Raw genomic sequence first — 23,417 nt, 5'->3', positions numbered from 1 at the left:
TGCCCTTTGAGAGCTGGGATAGGCTACAGCATTCCCGCGACCTGAGTGAGGATAAGCGGCTCAGATATTGGATGAATTGATGTTTTCGGGATGTGGGAGGAAACCGGAGTGCCCGGAGAAAACCCTCGCAAGAACAGGGAGAACATGCAAACTCCACACAGGCGGGTCCGGGACTGAACCCGGGACCTCTGAACTGTGAGGCCAACACTTTCCAGCTGAGCAGCATGCCACCAATGGTAGATTAATTGATGGCTAAATTGCACGAAGATAGCCGGGATCGGCTACGGCAGGGCCGTCACCCTTGTGAGAATAAACGGTACCAAAAAAATGGATACATGGATTTGGACGACATGTTATATAACCATTCAACAACTATTTGTATTGGGCAATTGTGCAAGTTTCTGGTTGCTTCCGTACTAATTGTAGGTAGTTCCAACTTTTGATTGTAAATATTGAAAAGGTTTTGCATTTTCGATTGTTGATGTAACCATTTTTTTGAGCAGGGGAAGGACAATCATTCTTAACACAACACATACACCAGGATAATCATTCAGGAGGACGATATTGCGCAGACATTTGATTATCGGACCTTTCTGACTGATCGGAAGAGAGAAAAAAAATAACACTCAAATTTGGCCCGATTATCAGTATTCAGGATTTATTCAGGGCAGGTTATACTTGAGAGCATTTCATACAGATGATGTCCTTTTATGTGTGACATTATGAGAGGAGGGAGGGTAAAAGAGAAGCCAAAAATACACTCAGGGAAGTTATATACAGTATCAGTTTCTTTGGCTGAGCGCGAGAGACCACATCTCACATCCACGTCTGTAGTGGTAAGTGAAGGGACGGGATGAGGGTGTTTTTGAGGGTGGGGGCTGTTTTCAGGAAGCAGGTGGAGTACATGTAAGAGAGAATTCAGCTGACAGATGGGAGGTGGGAAAAGTGGGACCGTTGTCTCTACTGTGGTCTGCCTCTCCGTCTGGTTCTGTTGGATACAAATATCCTCTGCCGGTTATTTGTAGTGATGTAGTTCAGGCACTTACCGTCTGCAATACCAATGCTTGCAATAAATATTTGACTTTACATGTGCACTGCATCCTCCTTCTTTTGCTGTGGCATTTTATTTTGAAGCCTTGTTTGATGTCTGAAGTGAAGTCAATGGTCTGGACTCCCTGTGGCTGCTCGGTGTTCGCCATCTTGGGGGAGGGGGGTGGCGGCAGAAACATCATATTTACTCCAATGTGCATTTTATGTGTTGAGGGTTGTTGACCATGTGTCTGAAAACAGACCTATTTGAAATCTTTAAAGAGAAAAATCAATTTGAACGATTTAATTTCATATCAATTTAGGCTAGAACTAAAAAAAAATAATAATCCACATAGTCCGAACCCGAGATGCCTAATTTAAAAGCTTTTTACACCATTAAGTGACCTACATAACCTCTACAACTCAAGTGAAAAACAAAACGATTACTCTTTTTGAGAAAAGAAAACAAAAACAACTGAAATAATGTGGTTAGACAAATAGGCTCTCATAATCACCCGATAGCATTTAAATTCATGTTAAAAGGAATCCACCACCATTTGGAATTCCCTTGCTTTACCGGAAATAAACTTCAGCTCTTTTAATGGGCTTTTCCTAATGTTTGCTGGGTTCTTGCAGAATCCTAAAAGGTTCTATGCTGACGGACTTTTATTTGGAAGTCTTCATAACTCCTTCCACGTTATCTTGGGGCCTTCTTTCACCTGAACAAAAACCTTCGGAGGTTTTGTCGTGGTGTGATGAGATCAAGGTTATATGTTTTAGAGATAAGCCTCCAAAACGCTATACAGTATTTAGAGGAAACACATAATTGCTCAGTCATCACTAAAAGAACACCATACCTACAACGACGTATGGTAGTGTCTGAATTATGCTTTGGGGCTGTTTATTTTTTTTTTCAGTTTTTAAAAAGTTTTTTAAGTCAGTGAGAGTTCAGTCAATTTGATTTGATGACTTGAGCCACGTTCATATGGATGCAATTCTATTTTGATCACTAGATGGCAGTAATCACAACGCTGTGTGCATGAGAGACGCGAAAAAGCTGCTAAACGGCACCGGAAGTACTGCTTGGGTCCTTGAGACCAAGTACGCCGAAAGCAAATCAGGAAGGTAAGATCTGAAAAAATACTTTACTTTTATGTCGAATTCTTGTACTTTTGTGCGGAATTTTAAGCATTTCTATGAATTTCCGTCGGAGTGTTCTGTTGTATAATTCAGTGAGAGCACGCGGGTGTTTAGGTAATGTTTGGGCAAGGAGGAGGGCGAAGAGGGCAAAGACGATACGTAACATATCTTCAATGGAAGAAGGAATGGCTGTGCTGCTTGACAGTCACGCAGCACTTGCGAGTATCGTGGCAGAGAATTGCTCAATTCGCATGGGCCCCATCCGTAATCAATAGCTGTTATTCGCATGTTCACTTTGAACAGCATAGAAACATGTCCCCCTTAAGATCGCACGCCACTTGGCAAGCCTCAATTAGTGCCCATCGTGAACACATGCAAACTGACTTAAAATACTCTAGTGGTTAAATAAGCTCATGGGCAGCTAAAATAAAGTGATCGCACTGATTGGTTTAGAGCTAAGCTGTAATGTACAGTCCATCATATCCATCAGTCAGGCTTAAAATTAGTATACCGGTCCATAAATGTTTTGAGAACTACAAGTGCCAATGTTATGTACATTATACAGTACGTGTGTATTGTGTATATTCAGAGGACTGGAAAAAATAGGTATGTAATTGCTTTATGTGAATGGAATAAACTATGTAAACATTTCCCAAACAATCCTTGAATGAACGTGTTCCCCCAAGCATTGGTGATCACCACCAGTTCAGGTTCTCTCCCATTTTGTTCTTTTGACATGAAATACAAATAGACCATTGTGCCGTGGCCGTGGTCACAACTATATCCTGTAGTAATTGATTTGACAAAGACTGAAACTAAACTAGCTATGAGATTATATTATATACAACAGGAACTCAGAGTAAGTGTCTTTTTCAGAGTTGATCAGCTCATGTAATGAAGACATGAAAACTGATAAGTCAATCAGGTGGTCACCAGTGCTCAGGACAGGGGAGGATGTTTCTGTGAGATTTGCTCGAGGTATAGTTATGTACTTTTAATACGATATGGCTCACTTGCAAGCAGCAATGGATAGGTTTCTCATGATGTCACCACAGTCCCAGGATTCCGTTTTTCTACGACGTCATAACTCTTAGACCAATCGGATAAATGAAAGATTGTCACCTGCGTTCTCTGACCTCTACGACACTCAAGATGGCGGCAGTCGCAAGGCATGCCGGGTAATTGGAAACCTGTCAATACCGTACCCTGGCGAGCTAATGCTAGCATTAGTAGTTGTGTGTAAACATGATGACAACACGAGTGGATGGGACCGATTGTATTATAAGATGAAAATCGGGGGGCAGTAATGTGTGTTGGTGGTCACAGGGGAAGACGTTTCTTTAAGACTTGTTTGAGGTATGTGTAATTTTAATACGGTATGACTTCCAAGCAAGCAACAATATGTTACGTAGCCTAACAAACAAGTGTTAGCGCCTGTGGTTGTATGTAAACATGCTGCCGTACTGTTAAACACGTGATCTGACTAGAGCAGCAAATTCCAACCTTGAAGGATCCAAGGCACATACTTTACAGCTGAAAAATATCACGGCACACTAACAAACAAAAATGTTACAAAAACTACAGCCATTAATTACTGTATAGTATGTACTTACTGATATCTAATAGAAGACCATTTATTTGTTTTTTCTGTCACAATTTCTCACTGGCATAAATACATGAACAGAGATACTTACAAAACACAATCTATTTGGCTTTACATGATCAGGAATTTTGAGGCTGATCGCAGAGTTTAAAAAAAAAAACAATAACCAATCACTTATCTGTTCACAAGATAGAACAATGACTCTCTTTAAATGTCCTGCTCATATACTGTATATACATGTCTACTTAAGTGCTCAGGAAATATTCATTTACAATAAATAAGCAAAGATGAAAATTTCAGACCCCTCGATGATTTCAAAGTGGTAGTTCAAATACTTATTTTCCTCACTGTTTACCTATTTTCTAAGATTTTACAAACCAAACAGGGAACTGAATCATACTCAATTTATATTTGTGCAAATGATCACTCATTTTATCTGCACTCCTCACTTTATTTTTTTTGTAGTTGTACTTTAAATTGCCTTTGTGATTTACAAATAAGCTTTCCTCTGCCTTGTCATAAAAATGACTGTTAACCCCATGCCCGACATTTCCTGTGTTCAATTCAATTAACTGGTCTTGAGTATTTACACGTTCTTCTAGTTTAATTCCTACACACAAGAACACTTTGACACTGAGGTCTTTGCTGTTACACGTTTGTTGGCATGCTTCCCTAGTGAGCATAAGCTGTTCAGAGAAGTGATTGATGGATGGATAATAACAAAGATGGTAAATAATAAAAACAAACTGTAACAATTGCAACTGCATACCTTCTTTTGCAAGAACTTCTATGTGTATGCATACATGTATATACAGTATTTTCTTACATATACAGTATTTATACTGTAAACATGATGAATTTATATACTATGCTACATGTCTAAGATTTGGACGATTTGTGTCCATACATTAGACTTGTAGTGGATATTGTTTGTTATGAATCTTTTAAATTGTATTGGTGTGTGGCAATATTGATTGCCTTTTTATCATATGGTACACACCCCCATCCTTCCATACAAAGAATCACCAGAAGGACTAAGGTGCCTTGATTCTTAACTGGGCCTTTACTCTGCTCATGACTTAACCAACTTTGTTTTGCTTGCTAAGGATTTTGGATTAATAACATTCACCCTCTGTTGTTGTGTCTTATGCCTTCGGCTTAGATGGCTCAAAGGCTCCTAGTACGCCGGATTTGGATGCTCTCTGCAAAAGAGATCCGCTGCCTCCCTGCATCCTCTGCTGCTGTCGCCTCCGCTTCCTTTTCCACCTCCCTGCAGGCTTCCACAGCCCGGGCCTCCTTCCTCTCCCCGTCACACGCTCGGCATCGTGCTCTTCCTCACGCCTCCCTTCGGCAAGTCTCCTTCAATGTGCAGGACAACGAGGATTTCACAGAGAGGGTCGTCAAGAGTCAACTGCCGGTCCTGATTGACTTTCATGCACAGTGAGTATGCGCAGTGCAGTGTTTTCATAAAAGATTGCTGTGAAGATTACAATGTAATGTAGCTGAACACTGCAGTATATCGCAAAGACGATTTGCATTAAAATGAACGAGGAACAGTTTAAGTATGCTTATAGATACAATTGCAACGTAAATTATTCAACCTGCATTGTTAAAACAATACATGCATACTTGAAGAACAATTTTTAAATATCCATCCATCCCTTTTCTGAGCCGCTTATCCTCACAAGGTTCACGGAAGTGCTGGAGCCTATTGCAGCTATCATCGGGCAGGATGCGGGGTTGCCAGCCAATCGCAGGGCACACAGAGACAGACAACAGCTGCACTCACAATCACACGTAGGGGCAATTTAGAGTGTCCCATTAAGGTTGCATGTTTTGGGGATGTGGGAGGAAACCAGAGTGCCTGGAGAAAACCCACGCAGGCATGGGGAGAATATGCAAACTCTACACAGGTGGGGCAGGGATTTGAACCCCAGTCCTTAGAACTGTGAGGCCAACACTCAAACCAGTTGCGTCACCTTGCAGCCCAATTTCAAATAGTGCAACATTAATGATTCCAGGCTTCTAGAATGTCCTTTCCAATTCATAACATCTGTTATTTAAGCGCTTAATGAGAAGCATGTTTAGTACTCAGTGGAGAACACCATTTTGTTAGTTGTGGTTAATGATCTGCTGCAAATGTGACCTTAACCAGACACCCGCTCCTGCCAGCATAGAAAACGAGGGTTGTCGACGTGACCTTAGTCATACGCCCATTGCTACTTTATACAACGTTAAATAAATGCAAGCATTTTTGTGTGTGTTTCCAGGTGGTGCAGTCCTTGTAAAATTCTTGGACCAAGGCTGGAGAAGGCTATTGCAAAACAAAAAGGCCGTGTTGCTATGGCAAAAGTAGACATTGACGATCACACAGACCTGGCTATTGAATATGGGGTGAGATGGACACTTTATTTACTTTGGTCCAACATCAATGAAAATGATTCATATAAACATTCGAAAATATCTAGTGTGGCTCAGTGACCGACTGTTTTCTTTCTCAAGCCAAGCTTTATTCCGGGTAAATTGGCCCAAATAATGAAAGAGTGGGGGGAATTCTTGTCCTACAATGTTCATACTTAAGATCTCCAGCAAAACAGTTCTATTGTTCTGGTGCAGGAGACTTTATTTGTTTAACTGCTGAAAACATAACTTTCATGGTGGAGGTAAGCAGACGACATAATAAAGTCTGCAAGGTACTTACTTGACAACCCCGTATGTGGACTAGTACAATGTAATGTTTTTTTTTTTTAATTTTAATTTTTCGCTGTCAGAGATTTTATGCTCTCTCTGTGCAGTGGTATCAGGCTGCACGGCATCACACCAACCAAAAATTAATGTACCGTAATTCCCGCCCTACAGAGCACACCTGGTTACAAGCCTCACTGAGTACATTTGTAAAGGAAATACCATTTGGTACATACATACGCCACAGCTCTGTAAAAGCTGCAAGTGCCCACATTGAAACACGAGGTGTTTACAAAGAAACAGTACACAGAGAGTTTAACGCTAGCGCCGCGCGAACACTGGTGCTAACGCTAGCGCCGCGCGAACACTAGTGCTAACGCTAGCGCCGTGCTAACGCTAGCGTCCCTCTAACGCTGGCGCCCTGCAAATGCTAGCGCCACGCTAACAGGGCGGGTTAAAATAAAATTTACCGGTAAATATCATTGAGACACACCAGTAACACAGAAGCAACACACTAGCACAGTGCTAACGCTTGAGCAGCGCTAACAGGGCCGGTAAAAGCACTTCCTTGGCACATATATTCCACTGGTCTCATTCATACTTTTTCCGCTCGAGTGCCCCCTTGCAGCTGCTAGAAAAAAGGCACAAATTAGCCACATCACTGCATAAACCGCAGGGTTGAAAGCGTGTAAAAAAAGGCGCGGCCTGTAGGCCAGCAATTAAGGTCACTAGATTTTTAGAAATATCCCTTGGCATCAGTCCCATTCTGTATCTCTATAAATATAAAAGTTTTGACGGGACCCGCTGCAGATTAGTCTGTGGACAGCAACTACGTGATCTCAACAATAGTTGATCTAATTGAAACTTGTTTTGCTAAAAAATCATTTCCAAATGTACTGTTTCTGATTATGTACAATCTTACTGGTGACATTAACCGCGAGATTCTATTCACTCTCACAGGTGTCTGCTGTTCCAACAGTTATCGCGATGCGAGGAGGAAACGTTGTCGACCATTTTGTGGGGATCAAAGATGATGATGAACTGGACTCGTTTGTCAGCAAGATCATTGGGAATTAAACCAGCTTCCCCAGGCCTGTCACTTCACCACCGTCACGGTGCTGTTTTCAATAATTCTTTTCAATGATTCTGGCGTTGCCCATTTAGTTTCTTGAGCCGCAAAGCCTCGACAACAGCCAAGCTGTGTCCGTGCTCACACCCATCCCTCGTCTCACTGCTTTTGCCGTGTACCGTCTCCTCTATCTCTCTGGTTCTTGTTTTAGTAATGGGCCTCTGTTGACCTTGGAAGTAAACGCTGTGCACCTCTCTCAAGCACTTGCTGTCATTATTGACAGTTCTGACAGTTGTTCAAACTTTTGCAGGAGGTGTAATGTGTAATAGTTGTTCATAGAACCCAAAAATACACCACAGTACTGCTCTTATATTGTGCACTATGCGAGATGAGCATTTAAAGTTTTAGTAGTAAAAAGGATTTAACTTAAAACCCGAGACCTGAATGAGGTGTTACACTGTTAACTGTAGTTTCTGCTTTCGTCCATGCGAGGGTAGTGTTTCTCTTACATGACCAAACCATACAAATGATCGTTTTACACCAATATGCCTAGTAACATGATGGAAAATGTGTGCGTTTGTACATGTGCATCTTTGGGTCCTGACTGTGAAACTTGCAACAAGCAGGAACTGCAAATAATTTCATTTTCCTTTATTACTGAAATGAAAACTGTACTGCAAACATGACCACATGAAGTAATAAAGAAATCAAAGTATTTTGCATTTGAGTTGGTTCATTTCTTGTGACTGAAGTATAAATGTTCTATTTTGTGTGACAAATAAATTTCCCATTTCCACCACTTTAACACACTGGTATCTGTCTACATTTTCCTCACAACTGCATCAAAAAGTTTGCTTTGTTCCAATTTCCTGAATCAAGTCTGCAAATGCACAGTAAGATGAAATGGTCTGTTGCATGAGTGTAGGAGAGACGGGTATAAAGAATTGTGATCGAATAAATGTGCGTGAGTCAAGACCATTTTCTCTCAATGGAAGAAAACTTAATCATCCATTTCCGATGCTCCTTATCCTCACTGGGGCCATGGGTGTGCTGCAGTCTATGCCAGGTATCTTCAGGTGAGAAGTAGGGTACACCCTGAACTGGTTGCTAGCCAATCGCAGGGCACATATAAACAATCATTCACACCAATCTAGTCTTCAATCACCTGGTCATGTATGTTTTGGGGATATGGGAGGAAACTGGAGTACCTCTGGAAACCCATGCAGGCCTTTGGAGAAGATGCAAATTCCACACAAGCAAGGCCAGGATTTGAACCCCAGTCCTCAGAACTTTGGGGCACATGTGCTAACTAGTCCTCACCATGCTCTTATTTAATCAGTTTTACGAAATTTGGGAGCCCCACGAAATTTCAGTGCTCAGTGGGTAATTGTGAGTAAGTGAACCTGTGGTTAAGGGTTGATTAATAGTTTCTTTCGGCTTGTCCCTTTCGGGGTCACCACAGCGTGTCATCTCAGATGAACGCACATATGTTTGGCACAATTTTTACGCCGGATGCCCTTCCTGACGCAACCCTTCTCAGGGAGTGGAGGCCCCAGTGGGATACGAACCCACAACCCATGGTTTTCCAAACCAGTGGTCTAACCATTGAGCTATGGGGCCTCCTAAGGGTTGATCAATGATACCGCCATATCTGTGACAACCCAACTCAGATAGATTCAGGATAATGTGGAATTTATTGTCCCATCTTTTTCCTAAATCTACATGTCTCTCACCAGATATTAGCTTTTCTTTTCCCAAATGTATTGAAATTCCCTTGGGTCTGCGGGGGACTTAATTTTGATTGACTGGCAACCAGTCCAGGGTGAACTATGCCTTTCAACCTTGATCTGCTGGGATAGACACCAGTCCCTGCTGTGACTCTGAATAGATGAGCGGGATAGAAAATTGTTTTTTTTTTATAGCACCTTGCTATAGGTGCTAATGTGAGTTAATGGCTAATTATCTATATCTATCAGGTATGTTGCTTGCATTTGTCTGGTGACTAATCTTCGGTGTGCTCTACCCATCTTCATAAATAGGTAAAGCCTCTTGTAAAGGAGATGAGCTGCCCTTGGTCTTAAAAAAAAAAAACTAGCGAGAGCAAAATCCACTGTTGCCTTTACAGAGCAAACCACAAATACAGTGAAGAAACATCCTGCTATATTGCAAGTTTTCCCAATTAGAAATCATGGAGGGGTCTGAATTTTTTATCGTAGGTGGTTGTCCTCTGTGAGAGAGATAATCTAAAAAGAAAAATCCAGAAATCACAATGGATGATTTTTTTCCACGATTTATTTGTGTGATACAGCTGCAAATAAGTATTTAAACATCTGTATATCAGCGAGAATTCTGACCCTCAAAGACCTGTTAGTCCACCTTTAAAAGTCCACCTCCACTCTATGTATTATCCCGAATCAGATGCACCTGTGTGAGGTCGTTAGCTGCATAAAGACACCTGTCCACCCCATACAATCAGTCAGACTTAAACTTGGAACATGGCCAAGACCAAACAGCTGTCCAAAGACACTAGAGACAAAATTGTACAACGCCGCACGGCTGGAGAGGGCTACGGAAAAATTGCCAAGTATCTTGGAGAAAAAAAGGTCCACTGTTGGAGCAATCATTAGAAAATGGAAGAACCTAAACATGAGGGTCGATCTCAATCGGAGTGGAGATCCAAGCAAGATATCACCTCATGGGGTCTCAGTGATCCTTAGAAAGATGAGGAATCAGCCCAGGACTACACGACAGGACTTGGTCAATGACCTGAAAAGAGCTGGGACCACCGTTTCCAAGGTGACTGTTGGTAATACACTAAGACGTCATGGTTTGAAATCATGCATGGCACGGAAGGTTCCCCTGCTTAAACAAGCACATGTCAAGGCCCATCTTAAATTTGCCAATGGCCATTTGGATTATACAGAGGAGTCATGGGAGAAAGTTTTGTGGTCTGATGAGACCAAAATTGAACTTTTTAGTCATAATCCCACTAACCATGTTTGGAGGAAGATGAATGATGAGTTCCATCCCAAGAACACCATCCCTACTGTGAAGCATGGGGGTGGTAGCATCATGCTTTGGGGGTGGTTTTCTGCACATGCGACAGGACGACTGTACTGTATTAAGGAGAGGATGACCGCGGCCATGTATTGTGAGATTTTGGGGAACAACCTCTTTCCCTCAGTCAGAGCATTGAAGATGGGTCGTGGCTGGGTCTTTCAACATGACAATGACCCGAAGCACACAGCCAGGAAAAGCAAGGAGTGGCTCCGTAAGAAGCATATCAAGGTTCTGGTGTGGCCTAGCCAGTCTCCAGACCTAAACCAAAATCCCTCCTGCAGTGTGTGCAAACCTGGTGAACAAGTCCAGGAAAAATTTGACCTCTGTAATTGCAAACAAAGGCTACTGTGCTAAATATTAACATTGGTTTTCTCAGGTGTTCAAATACTTATTTTCAGCTGTATCACACAAATAAATTGTTAAAAAAAAACCCATACATTGTGATTTCTGGATTTAACTACCTTCACACAGGTGCATGTGATTCAGGATAATACATTGAGTGGAGGTGGACTTTTAAAGACGGACTAACAGGTCTTTGAGGGTCAGAATTCTAGCTGATAGACAGGTGTTCAAATACTTATTTGCAGCTGTATCACACAATCGTTAAAAAAAATCATCCATTGCGATTTCTGGATTCTTCTTTTTAGATTCTCTCTCTCACAGAGGACAAGCACCTACGATAAAAAATTCAGACCCCTCCATGATTTCTAAGTGGGAAAACTTGCAATATAGCAAGGTGCTCAAATACTTATTTTCTTCACTGTAGGTAACTGGATATGTGACGTCAGTACTTCGTGTGACTTATTAAATGGTTGTTGGACAGCAACATTGCTTTGAGCACTAGAAAAATGTCCAGTGTCACGCCTCACAACCCCGCTCCGCCATGCCAGAATTTACTATATCCACAGGCCTCGTACTTGGTGTGTTACTAGAGAGCTTTACATGGGACACAACAACATTATCACTCTGTATTATAAATGAATGCAAAGGGTTAAAAAAAATGAACACAAAAGTCCAATTGCGGATTCTCTCGTCTATTTTTTGTGCTAGTTTGAACACTTTTAGTCATGGTCACAAAAAAAAAAAAAAAAAATGAGGAAAAAAAGGTCATGCAAACGGAGCTGGGTTGTCTCGTCATTTCCCTCATCGCCACACAGTTGGCAGACAGACCGGCCTTCCTTTGGTTCCTCTGACGGAGCCCACAGTTGACATAATGCTTATCAAACGCCCATCAGTAGACTTGCACTTTGCTCTTTCCTCCGATGAGATCACTGCGATTATGTGGGCGTGCAGAGCTTTTCAGTAGCACCCACAGGAGAATTCAATCAGGGGAATTCCACTGGCATTACTTATAGTGTGCATGATGGAAGCGAGTACAGTAGGCCAAAGCAGATGAAGGCCCAGATGGACGACTGTTCCCCGCTGCTTCAAAAGACATTCCTAACATAGTTTTGGGATGTCTACGATGGAATGACAGCATCGTTGTCAATGATGTACCGTCAGCAAACATCGCCCTGGTCTCTTTTACCCACCCTGGACGCGACACATTCAATCAAGATGGGGTCATTTTCTCAATGTCTGCAGAACAGACAAATAACGTCAGGCTCCAAAGGTTGGAGAACAAGCATGTAACTCGACACCTCTTCCGGCAAACACAATAGACCACACCTCCATCCTCACTGCCGTCTGCTCGTACGTGTGTTACTCAATCCTCTCTTGTGACCATATAAGGCAAAAAAGCTGTGCAGAGAGCTGCTGGTCAAACTGCACAGTGCAGAATTCTTGTATGACTCCTCCGATTTGTTTGCCTTTCTCACTGACTGAAACCGTTAACATTGATGGCGTGTTTGGTGGAAATACAATTTACAATGATTTGGCCAACTGCCTTGTTGTCTTATCCTGTGTACGATTTTTGGCTAAGTTTTGTGTTGTGTGCGTGGGATAGTGAAGCACCCTGGAACAACACAAAGACTTGGCCTGTCCCCTGACTCTTTAGTGTTTACAGTAAATTCATTGCTGTATTTATATTTTAAACACAACATTAACCTCCTTTCTGCTGGGTCTCCACTTGATTCCTCGCCATTTGTTTTCTCTGGTTCTACTGTATTTTTCCCATGCTACAAAAAATGATGACTTTAGCGTTAGCATAATTTTTAAACAACCTCAGATGATAAACGAGGAAGGAGACATTTCAGCAAAAGAGGGCAAGTTGTCTACGTTTCCTTCACTTAGCATTCTTGACTGAGTTTTGTGAGTCACCGTGTCTCATCACTCCTTCCTCTGTACTGATTATCAAACAACAGGAAGATGTTGAAGGAAGAAAAAGTGACTGGCCTTGCCCCCTATTTGTGCAACATTTTGGGTCGTCACAAACATCTTTGTTTGTGAGGATTGGTTGGAGCAATGGTATTGCGTTTGCAAGGAATGCTCACCTTCTTGTGTGTGTTGAATTTCTCCCCCCATTGTAGGTCAGGTGTGAGGATGCAGTTTTAGACTGTGGGTCAGACAAGAGTGCTATAGTCGATGGACGGGTGTGTCTACAGCTGACACTATGTTCTTCACTTTGCACGATCCAACAGAAGACCTGCTCCACATAGTTTGCCTCCGAAAAGATGTGATTGGTGGCTCAGATTTGATTCACAGAGGTATTCATTCATCAATGTGTTTATTGTTGTGGATTTCCTTCACAGTGGTGTAGGAGTGTCGGAAGGCTGATTTAAAATTATAACTTGGATTGTGTGTTTGGCGGCACGGTGGGCTCAGCTGGTAAAGCGTTGGCCTCACAGTTCTGAGGTCCCGGGTTCGGGATTGAACCCGCCTTTGTGGAGTTTGCATGTTCTCCTGGTGCCAAGCGTGGGTTTTCTCCGACCCCTCCGGTTTCCTCCCACATCCCAAAAATATGCAACATTAATTGGACACTCTAATCTGCCCCTAGGTGTGATTGTGAGTGTGGTTGTTAGTCTCTATGTGCCCTGGGATTCCCTGGCAACCAGTCCAGGGTGTGTCCCGCATCCAGCTCGTTGACAGCTGGATGGCCTCCAGCACACCCCCTGACCCTCGTGAGGATAAGCAGCAAATAAAATGGATGGATGGATTGTGTGTTTGTCCAATCATATTTCAGCCTGTATCTGCTGCCATGTCAGTCTAATCTGATCTTCTAATCTTCAGAATCAGTAGTGCTGCCCAATGTAACCAAAACTATTAGCATTAGGTCTTTAACATCCATCCATTTTCTTCACCGCTTATCCTCACGAGGGTCGTGGGGAGTGCTGGAGCCTATCCACCTGTCAAGAGGCAGGAGGCGGGGTACACCTTGAACTGGTTGCCAGCCAATCGCAGGGCACATTGAGACAAATAGCCCCACTCAGAATCACACCTAGGTGCAATTTAGAGTCTCCAAATAATGTTGTGGGAGGAAACCGGAGTGCCCGGAGAAAAGCCACGCAGACACAGGGAGAACATGCAAACTCCACACAGGCGGGATTGAACCCGGGACCTCAGAACTCTGAGGCCAACGCTTCACCATCTGAGCCACCGTGCTGCCCAATTCTTTAACCAGTCAGATTTAAAAATTGTCTTTACTGGAATAGCCGGGTCAGCGAGTTATTTCTTGACGACATCGGCATTTTTCTTTCTGGTGGGTTGGAGAAAATTTGTTACTGCCAACTATGACTGCCAAAACATATTTTTAGCAATCTACACAAATTGATACTATAATTTGATAATCAGCATCACTATGGAGTATGATGGATTCTATTTTAACATGCGTTTCGCCATGTTATTAGATACATTCTGAACTGCTGCAGATGGCTTTCAAGGCACAGTTGTGTGGTATTGCATTTTTTTGTGTACTATTGGTGGTTTCTATAATTTGGAATGTGGGTGTTGGTATTAAGCAGCGGTAAATAATAAATAGACATAGAAGCTGCATGCAAGAGCTTAGAGATTCCCATCGTCACACTGACGCATGAATGTACACACATGCAGTAATTTTAGAGAGAGAGAGAGAGAGAAGAGAGAGAGAGAGAGAGAGAGAGAGAAGAGAGAGAGAGAGAGAGAGAGAGAGAGAGAGAGAGAGAATGGTCAGTGAGTTGACATGCAAGTCTTGGAACATGTTTACGCTGAATGGGTTCCTTTCTCCCTGACTGCAGGATATAATAGCTTGACACACCCTGAATGACAGACACACCCTGCTGCTAGTAGTATAACCGAGGGAAGGCAAAAGGGAGACTGGGTCACAGTGCAGAGGAGGAGGAGGAGAAAAGAGATGGCGAGAGCAGATGTATGTCTCCATATTTGGTCATCCCATGCCTTCATCTTCATCCTGTTAGTTGCTGTGCCCAGAAGTATTTCGTATTGTCTTTTTCCTTTGTGCTGTTGTGCAACAAACTCACGCTTGTGACTGTCAGCAGAATTACGCAAATATTTGGGAGGTAGTTTTATGGATGTGGTGGAACATGAACTTGGGAAGTTTGTGCTGATCAGGTTTGATCCAGATAATCTGTATTTTTTTTTTATTTATTGAATTTGGGTTCATTTATCATGGGAATATTGTTTTGGACAATACAATCACCTCACTGGAAACAAGAATGTCGGGGATATAATAGTCTACAGTTTTGAACTCTCTCCAGATATGTAATTTTACTCAGGCTTGGAGGAGGTTTGTGTCCTTTTAGTTTTATTTTTCAAACTAGCTTCCATGTCAATGTTGCTCATTCTACTGAGAGCTGTGTCCTTCCACTCCTCCTCACTTGTCCCCTTTTCCCTGTCTGGTCCAGCTCAAGCAACATAACAAACCAACCTTTGACCCACCAGCTGACATGTCAAATATTTCCCATCTATCCCAGCAATTTATTGATTTTTCCACACAGTCCAGGCATGCTGAATGTTCAGTGTTGTGTTCCACATACGTGGGATGCTCCGTGACTTAACATATATGAAAACACGGACACGTTCCTCCCTATAATGGCACACAGCAAACATAAATCACGCATTGTTCAGTAAATGTGATTTTTCAGCGTTTGTCACACCTGATGCCCGCCCTCGAACATCATGTGACTGAAAAATACAGTATAGAATAGCCGTTTGTTAAATAGCGCTTACTGATGCAATAGTCACAACTTGTTGTTCATCCGAGGACATTGCAACATCTTCATCTGGTTTACATTTGGAATCAACTGTAATATTGGATAAAAAAAAAAACAACTCAAACTTGTTTATTCAAGACACATTACATTTGCACAGTTCTCCCTCTTTCATCCATGTTTTCACATGTCCCAAACCGTAACTTTAATTATCCCCAAATGATCAAAAGTGTTGATTCATTAATCTCTGTTTCACAATGTACAAGCAAACTGTTTTTTTTCCCCCCACTGTTAATGTCTCCCTGCTGGTTCTGGCATTTGTACTGGCACTGGCCCAGCAGTTCTACTTGGCCCAGGAGAATATCTGAGGGAAACAAGTTCACAATGAACTGTTGCATTTCTTGTAAACTTTAAAACTGTTACTACTTTCATCTTTGTCAGTTTTCCAGTATTGCTTTTTTTATTCTTTCTTCCACTGGGTTGAAATGTTTTTGTTTGCTTTCTATTTAAATCAGTTATTTGTGAACTATGGTTGCTTTTAACATGGATCCACCTGTGCAAGCATGCAAGTCATTGCGTTATCAGGTGTTTTCGAAGACAACAAAGCAACCGCAAGCAAGTCAGGCAGTCTTATGATGTATGACTATAATTTCCCTCCCACAATAATTGGTTGATGACCTGCAACAGTTCCCATGTAGTGGTTACATGACTGGGCATGCATCCTGGCTCACCTGTTTGACTGACACAAACCTGGAGGGTGAAACACTTGACAACAACACAGGTAATCCAAAACAGGTGCACATCTGCCTCACCGTTGGAGAGGTCCTGGGTTCGAATCTCAGCTCAGAACCACGAGTTTTGCGTTCGGAAGTTCTCCCCATTCCTGTGTAGGCTTTCCCTAAGGTCCTCAGGCTTCACCCCGCATTCCAAAAACATGAATAGTGGGTTCATTGACGACTCAAAATGGTCCATAGCAGTGAATAAGTGCGTGAATGGTTGTTTATATGTGCCCTGCGATCGGCTGCCGACCAGTCCGGGAGTGTACCGTGCCACTCACCCAAAGTCACTTGGGACTTAGGCTCCACCTCACCTGTGAACCTAATGAGGACAAGCGCTCTCGAAGATGAATGAATGGGTATGTTATGAACATTCTATTTTGTACAAAACAAATGCGATATTAGATTGGCTGGAGGCCAGTTCAAGGTGTACCCGGCCTCTCGCCAGAAGGTAGCTGGGATAGGCTCCAGCATGCCTGCCACCCTATTGAGGATAAGTGGTACAGAAAATGCATGAATGGATTTGTAACATTAGTTACTGAATGTGTACTATTACTATTATGTACTATTATTATGTATTATTATTATGTACTATTATTATTAGTAGTAGTATGTACTATTGTGTATAGTTTGCTCGCCTGACTACAGTGCAGCCAGTGTGGGTGCGAATGAATACTTGTATGTTGGTATACTTCTATGTGCTTTAATAGATGAGCCACCATTCCATGATCCAGTCTGATTTTGTCAGTTGGGAAAGGGAAAGCGCTCAACCAGACAATCGCAGGGCACCAATAGATTCTTTTCGACTGACGTCACACACCTTCCGATTTAGAACTCGGACGTCATCTTGGTTTGGTGAATTCACGTAAATGCACGTAACCAACCAGGAATCTTTTCAGAAAGGCGGATGAATGGGAGCGCACTCCTATGTTACGGTATGCTCAAACTAAAGTGGGCGCTGTAAAGCGTCTTTCTTTCGAATGCCAGCTGTGATCAAGAACCAGCGCGAGAAAACGGAGCGGTTAGTAACCAAACGGCGACAACTGCTGCTGTCTCGTATTAGCAGAGACGATCTAGCAGCCAAGCAAAATACTCGTGTGTGAATGCAATGCATGTCTCCAAAATCCGTATTTTCTGTTTCAACATAATTTAACACAACGCTGAGTATAATCACGCGGTACATATTTAAATTGCATTGTGCGGTACACTAACCTTAGCAGTGTGCTTCCAATGGATAACGCCGCATGACGAACCCAGCCATTGATGAATTGGTTGTCGGCCTCCAGACCTTTGTAATTCTTTAGTTGCTCCACTGTATAAGCGCTTGTCGGGAAGAGGAGATAGTGGAGGATGTCTGTACCGACGCCCACAGTTGTGTGCTCCATTTGTTTCGATATTGTCGATCAAAGCACACTTCTTGCCGTAACGGTTTCTTAAAAAAAAAAATACATCTAATGAGCCCCGATATCTTTACAAAGTCTTTTTAGCCATCATGCGTCACTTTTAACAGTTGTACGAACATTTATGTAACTCCGGTCTGTATGCAAAAACATTAGAGTGAGTGGCGCGTCAGTAGAGTGAACCCATCCAACACGGCCAGGTGCCCCGGATGTAATCACATGGTCGAAAACAGTCTATACTTCTATGTGCTTTAATTGATGAGTGACCATTCCATGATCCAGTCTGATTTTGGCCCAAAGTCAGTTGGGAAAGGAAAAGTGCTCAACAAAACAATCAGAGGACCGTGCAGGAAAGTTGAAATACCTGCAGGAATTCTACACATGCACAGGGAAAACATGTAAACTCCACAAAGGATGTTCAGAGCAGAGATTCAAACCCTGAACCTCAGATGCCACAGCTTTTATATGATGCAAGTGACACAACTCAAAATTTCTTCACCAGAAATAATTTGTAGGGCTTTCGTTCACGTTATACATTTGAGATATTCCCATAGGCCAGTCCCTGAAAAGTGGGAGCAGACTGCACTCGATGAAGACTACTGGTTTCGACGGATCATGTGGTCAGACAAGACCCTGTTGACACATACGGGGGCTCTGGATGATGCAGTCCCCTCTTAAGAGTGAATGCTACTTATATGGTCATAACAATTCTTACGATGCACATACCTTTCTCATTAAACACGCTTTATTTCAACCTCTTCCTCCTCTCAGATTTTTCAAGTTCATTTTTTTTTTTTTTTTTTGCCGGCTTGTTTACTCCGCCTCGCTGTTGTCAATCGGATTTTTGAGAAGACGTGATTGGCCCAGGCGATGACGCTGGCCATTTAGCGGGAGCCGTTGACAAAAGGGGCGGATTCAAAATGGCCGGTGCCCGCCTCGACTTGGACCGCACCCCAAGTGGGCAACATACTCAACTGAAGTTGCACGAACCAGTTAGCTGCGAGTGCCGGAGGGAGGGCAGAAGTTAAAAAAAAAAAAAAAACGATAGACAAGCAGAGGAAGAGAGGGAACGACTGCTTGTAGTATAGCTTCAACTCCCGGCAGTCGACTGGAAGAAAAGAAAGTTTGACTCACGTCGACGCCGACTGAGCCACCATTCTGTAGGAGTCTTGCACTTTTTCAACAGGTAATAATTTACAACTTCATGTTCTCGCTGCGGTGCTCCGCCACAGTTCATTGAATTTTCCCGGTCGTCACTCTTAGCGCTCGAACCAGGAAGCTGGGGATGCTAGTCCATTGCGCCTCTGACTTGGAGTTGCACTACATGGAACAGATTGATTTAAAAAAAAAAAAAAAAAAAACTTTATGGGGATCGTCAAACTCATGACGCAAATATTAATATCCCAACTTCACGGCACACGTATGTTTCGTTAAATGCGAAGTATAAGAAGTCATTTATAGCATCCGCGCTGTGGCAGCTGGCGCGAGCTAAACTAAAAGCCACAAGGACAGGAAGTGATTCGCCTGAATGAGGCCGGCCCGGCGGCGGAGTCTTTTAGTCCAGCTTGGATGGAAAATAAACGGCAGGCGCATATAGTCGTTGTCGGGTATATTATTAAGTGCACTATTATTTAGTGGGTTAACTTGGTTCGCGTGTGTGGTCAGTAACGTGTCGGTCTGGCAGCATGACGTCACCAGTCCACCGGACGACCAGCCCAACCCTCACCCGAAGCGTGTCACCTCAATGTCGGACGGAGCACTTAAAAAAAACAAAACAAAAAAACAACTGATGTAAAACTTGACTGTGATTTATTTGTCTCCAGGTTAATTTGAATGGTTGTCCTTACGTAGATGTTCCTCTTGTTGCAACATAGCACGGGGAACCGTTTGCGGATCATAATTAGGCTTTGAAAATATCTATACTCTCGTGGTCATATGTTACTGTTTCTTTGCTACACTTCAGTGAGGGCCTAATCAGTGTCATTCCTTCCACATGAATGTGTTTGTTCAAATGAACACATTTGGTTTAACACTTAAAACTAGCAGTGTACTGATTTAATTGAACGAATCAAATTCAACTGTTTGAATAATTGGTTGTTTAGAGGCTTCATTTAACCTAAACTTGTCCAAATCCTCAAAACCTACCCATAACCGTTTGGCAGTAAATCTGATTTCTGTTGTCCTCTGTGGAAACAGGTTGTCCTTGTTTAATCAAAGTGAAACATTTTCAAACATCTATTACTTTAGAAAACTGTAACTTCTGTATCTTCTATGTTACTGAGCATAACAACTGAATCATCCGTTTATGAATTTTACTGCACTGTAAGTTTGAAATCATGTTTTGGAATACGGGATGGATTTTTTTTTTATCATTCCTCAATTACTTGGAGGAAAAGAAACAAATTTTAAAAATCTTTGGGTAGCGTTCATAACACTTTTTGTAGATGCAAAAAAAAATATGCACACACACACACTTATCTTTGTCATGCAGAACAACAAGTTGCCTCTTCACTTGTCCAGCAATAGCATAATTTTCAGGTTGCTTCACAATTGGCTAAGGTTCCGTTTCACGTCATAATTGTGGAGTCAGTGACTCGGCCAAATTTGGTGTTGACCACACAATCCCAGGTTTAACATGTATGGCTGTTGACCTTGAACGTTTTCCGGGCAGATTGGGGAGGAAAAATAACATCTCCGTTTATAACAACCCACACCATAGGCTAATCAGTCAGTGTAATCTTTTTGATGCAGCCTTTGCCGACTTTGACCGCAAGTGTAGGGGTAAAAATGCTCAAATTAGTCTTGATTGACAGCATGTCTGTCCCTCACTTTGAGAATTTAAATTCCAACCCCATATTTAGCACCCAAAAAGTTATTTAGAAAATTGGTGCTTTGGAAGAATGCACATTGAAAGCAGGTGAGTGCACACATTGATTTGTAGCCAGTGTCCTAAAATTGCAAAATGCAAATTATTTTAAGTAAAAAAAACAGTTTGTCTTGTCTTGCAATGGGTCTGGTATTTTATTATTCACACATGATCCAATCTAAAGTGTTAAATGGCTCAGAGTGTTTTTAACAAACCAATGTTTAATAATGCAACAGATTTATTTTTTTTTTTCAAACTTCCCCACCCACCCTGAAAAGTAATGGACCTTTCTGATGGCGATCTTAAACACCAGACGCCCCCCCAGCCAGGTCCTACAAGCTTCCAAAATGGCGATGAACAGAACATGTTTGAAGTCGATTCTATATCGTGTATTCCAGATAATATTCGAGTATGTTTTTTTGCCAAATGCATCAGACTTGTTCATGAGAGTTCTACAGAGAGGTCTCAACTATTTCACGCAAGGATATGTACACGGAATTAAGATTTTGGACGGAGCAGGATGCAATGTCAGAGTTACAGGGTTACCTCACAAACTTCATATTGAAATCCAACAGGATAAAAAAGTGGAATTGTACTGCGCATGTAAAGCAGGGCGAGTACTTTTTACCTGGAAAGATCATGAGTAATATCATTGTATTCTTCATAAGTGAGTGGGTGTATTCATTTGACTTGTGTCCTAATGGAACCCAGTGCTCTGTCTTAAAAGTCTGTGATACAAATATGCAAATAGACATTTCTCTTGCATGACATCACATATTTACGTATCACTAACCTGACTTTTCGACATAAAACATTACATATTTCATTCAGCAGGTCAGTGATACACTAACAAAGTGAAAGTTATTAGCCTGCAATGTATAAAGCACTGATAATAATTCAAACTCAGAGAAGATACTTCTCCCTCACTTACCTTCGAAAATACAGCCTTGTTTGTTGATATTGTCCACACTTAGATGTACGCGTGCTTTTCCACGGGCCTCAATCCATGCTAGACACTTCCTCAACTGGGCTTTAGGCTTTGGAAAATGAATCAACTGGGCCCCTTGTAACTTAGCAGGATATCTTTCATCAGAATGGCATGTTCCCCAAGCACATCAGAGGTCCATTTTCTTCATAACATTAACTTTTCCAAGTGCACGCGACTGACAACCAGCATTGCTTGTGGTACAATATGCCGAGAGGGGCGTGTCAAACCAGGGGTGAAGACAATGCGGCTATCTGATTGGCTATTATTGTATGAGTGATTGATAGGTCGGAAAGGTCCATTGTGGAGCTGTGACGATTGCGTTGACAGCAATGATTTGTCCAATTGTACTGCAGATCTGTTTGCACATATGGTTGTAAACACTCACTTGTATGCTTCCAAACATGGCTGCAAAACCAGTACATCGAACTTATTTTAATGGGTTGTGTTTGTGTTCACGGTGTGAGTGGAGATTGCCACCTTTTTAATTAGCCATAATTTCAGCTGTCTGCCTACATGTTTTTAAAGCAGTGCGTGCTCACCACATTTAAGATATTTTCAGGCATGTTATTTGGTGAATGGTCATCCATGGTGAAAATGTCATTACAATTGCTAAGTTACACAAATGTGTGTGTGTGTGTGTGTGTGTGTGTGTCAATGATCAATGACCTGGCAAAGTCTACAGTCTATAAATCTATTGTCCTTCTTGTAATTCACTATAGTTTTATGAGTACTTAGTTTAGTATGTTGTATCCTGGTATTTTGGGTCTTTCAAGTCATGAAATTTACATCAATGTTATTGTGCAATGGATTTTCTACAGTAGATGCAAGCACTTTTGGCATTTTTAATGCTTGTCTTAAGGGAAGCCCCCTTCTTAGATGTTGGTGGGTCTTTTTTGTTAGTTGTGTCTCTACTGAAGACCAACTATGAGTGGTTTATTCTAATGTGTGGGCAAAATATAAATGCACACAAGTGCAAAGTTTTTACTATTGTTGTCATGGCTTTCTGTATTAACAGGACACTTGTACTTCTGGCTCGATCGCTTCTTTAAATGTAGGGAGTAGAATACGTTTGCGGCGCTTTGGTTAGTCTGCACATTCTCATAGTTGCCTCAACGTTCCGCTTTGGACTTTCTAGTCTTTTGATGTGCTCATTTCCTGTGATATCTTTAACAGAACAGAGAATCTGATAAATACCTTGTGCCAGAGCTGTTAAAAGATTGATGGGTAGGGCCACGTCAATCGTTCTTTTGAGGGCGGCACCTAATGATTATTTTTACACTGGGTTTGTTGTTGTTTTGAAATGGAATGTTTTAATGAAATATCTAATATAAAAATAGTTGTTCACGTGTTTACACTCTTGGAATCTGCACGCTTTTTGAGGAAATGTCTACACACTGTTTTGACCGTATTGTTGTTGCTGTTAATCCATTTTTTTTTTTTTTTAAATTGTATTCCTTGTTGGTAGCCTTTCAGAGTGAGAAATGTTGATACACCAGTTTCTGACAAGACCTGTTAATTGAAATATATTAATACAAGCAAAACCATTTAGTCATAGATTTCTTGGTTTCTAACGTCGGTTTGTATTTTAAAGAACGTGGTGAGCTATAGGAAGTGGCTCTACTTCTACACAGCCTTCCACTCTGACACAACTCCTCCACCCAGCATTATTCTGCACAGTGAAACAAATGTTCAAACCACTGCATTAAAATACATTACA

The 23,417-nt window shown here is 41.9% G+C and overlaps 2 protein-coding genes, 1 long non-coding RNA gene and 1 other non-coding gene across 7 annotated transcripts in view; 2 read left to right on the top strand and 2 right to left on the bottom strand.

Moving 5' to 3' along the window:
- Positions 1–514: 514 nt before the first annotated feature.
- On the bottom strand, positions 515–21,870 carry LOC133513999 (uncharacterized). 3 transcript variants are annotated; one of them, XR_009798686.1, is made up of 4 exons: positions 21,644–21,870; positions 17,659–17,878; positions 1,088–1,199; positions 515–988 (listed from the first exon to the last, which is right to left on the bottom strand). It is a non-coding gene; the product is annotated as an uncharacterized LOC133513999 (long non-coding RNA). The 3 variants fall into 3 exon arrangements; XR_009798684.1 differs by having other exon boundaries at positions 515–1,199; XR_009798685.1 differs by lacking the exon at positions 21,644–21,870 and adding an exon at positions 18,573–18,712 and having other exon boundaries at positions 515–1,199.
- Positions 2,043–8,248, top strand: txn2 (thioredoxin 2). The gene is made up of 4 exons (XM_061845199.1): positions 2,043–2,154; positions 4,935–5,212; positions 6,043–6,166; positions 7,418–8,248. The coding sequence occupies exons 2-4, from the start codon at positions 4,935–4,937 to the stop codon at positions 7,532–7,534; spliced, it is 519 nt and encodes a 172-aa protein (XP_061701183.1). The 5' UTR covers positions 2,043–2,154; the 3' UTR covers positions 7,535–8,248.
- On the bottom strand, positions 9,074–9,146 carry trnas-gga (transfer RNA serine (anticodon GGA)). The gene has a single exon. It is a non-coding gene; the product is annotated as a tRNA-Ser (tRNA).
- Positions 18,865–23,417, top strand: part of LOC133513992 (myosin-9-like) — a 31,038-nt gene continuing 26,485 nt past the window's right edge. Inside the window, exon 1 of one of the 2 annotated variants that reach the window (XM_061845188.1) lies at positions 18,865–19,032. The gene's annotated coding sequence lies outside the window, so the exon portion shown is untranslated. The remainder of the gene's footprint in view (positions 19,033–23,417) is intronic. The other variant, XM_061845189.1, reaches the window with a different exon arrangement.

The sequence above is a fragment of the Syngnathoides biaculeatus genome, chromosome 16, assembly GCF_019802595.1.
Source record: "Syngnathoides biaculeatus isolate LvHL_M chromosome 16, ASM1980259v1, whole genome shotgun sequence".
NCBI lineage: Eukaryota > Metazoa > Chordata > Actinopteri > Syngnathiformes > Syngnathidae > Syngnathoides > Syngnathoides biaculeatus.
This window is presented reverse-complemented; position numbering and strand designations above follow the sequence as displayed.

Coding starts and splice junctions, on each gene's coding strand:
- txn2 (XM_061845199.1), top strand. CDS start 4,935: ATGGCTCAAAGGCTCCTAGTACGCCGGATTTGGATGCTCTCTGCAAAA. Junction 5,213..6,042: donor CTGATTGACTTTCATGCACA/GTGAGTATGCGC, acceptor GTGTGTTTCCAG/GTGGTGCAGTCCTTGTAAAA. Junction 6,167..7,417: donor ACCTGGCTATTGAATATGGG/GTGAGATGGACA, acceptor TCACTCTCACAG/GTGTCTGCTGTTCCAACAGT.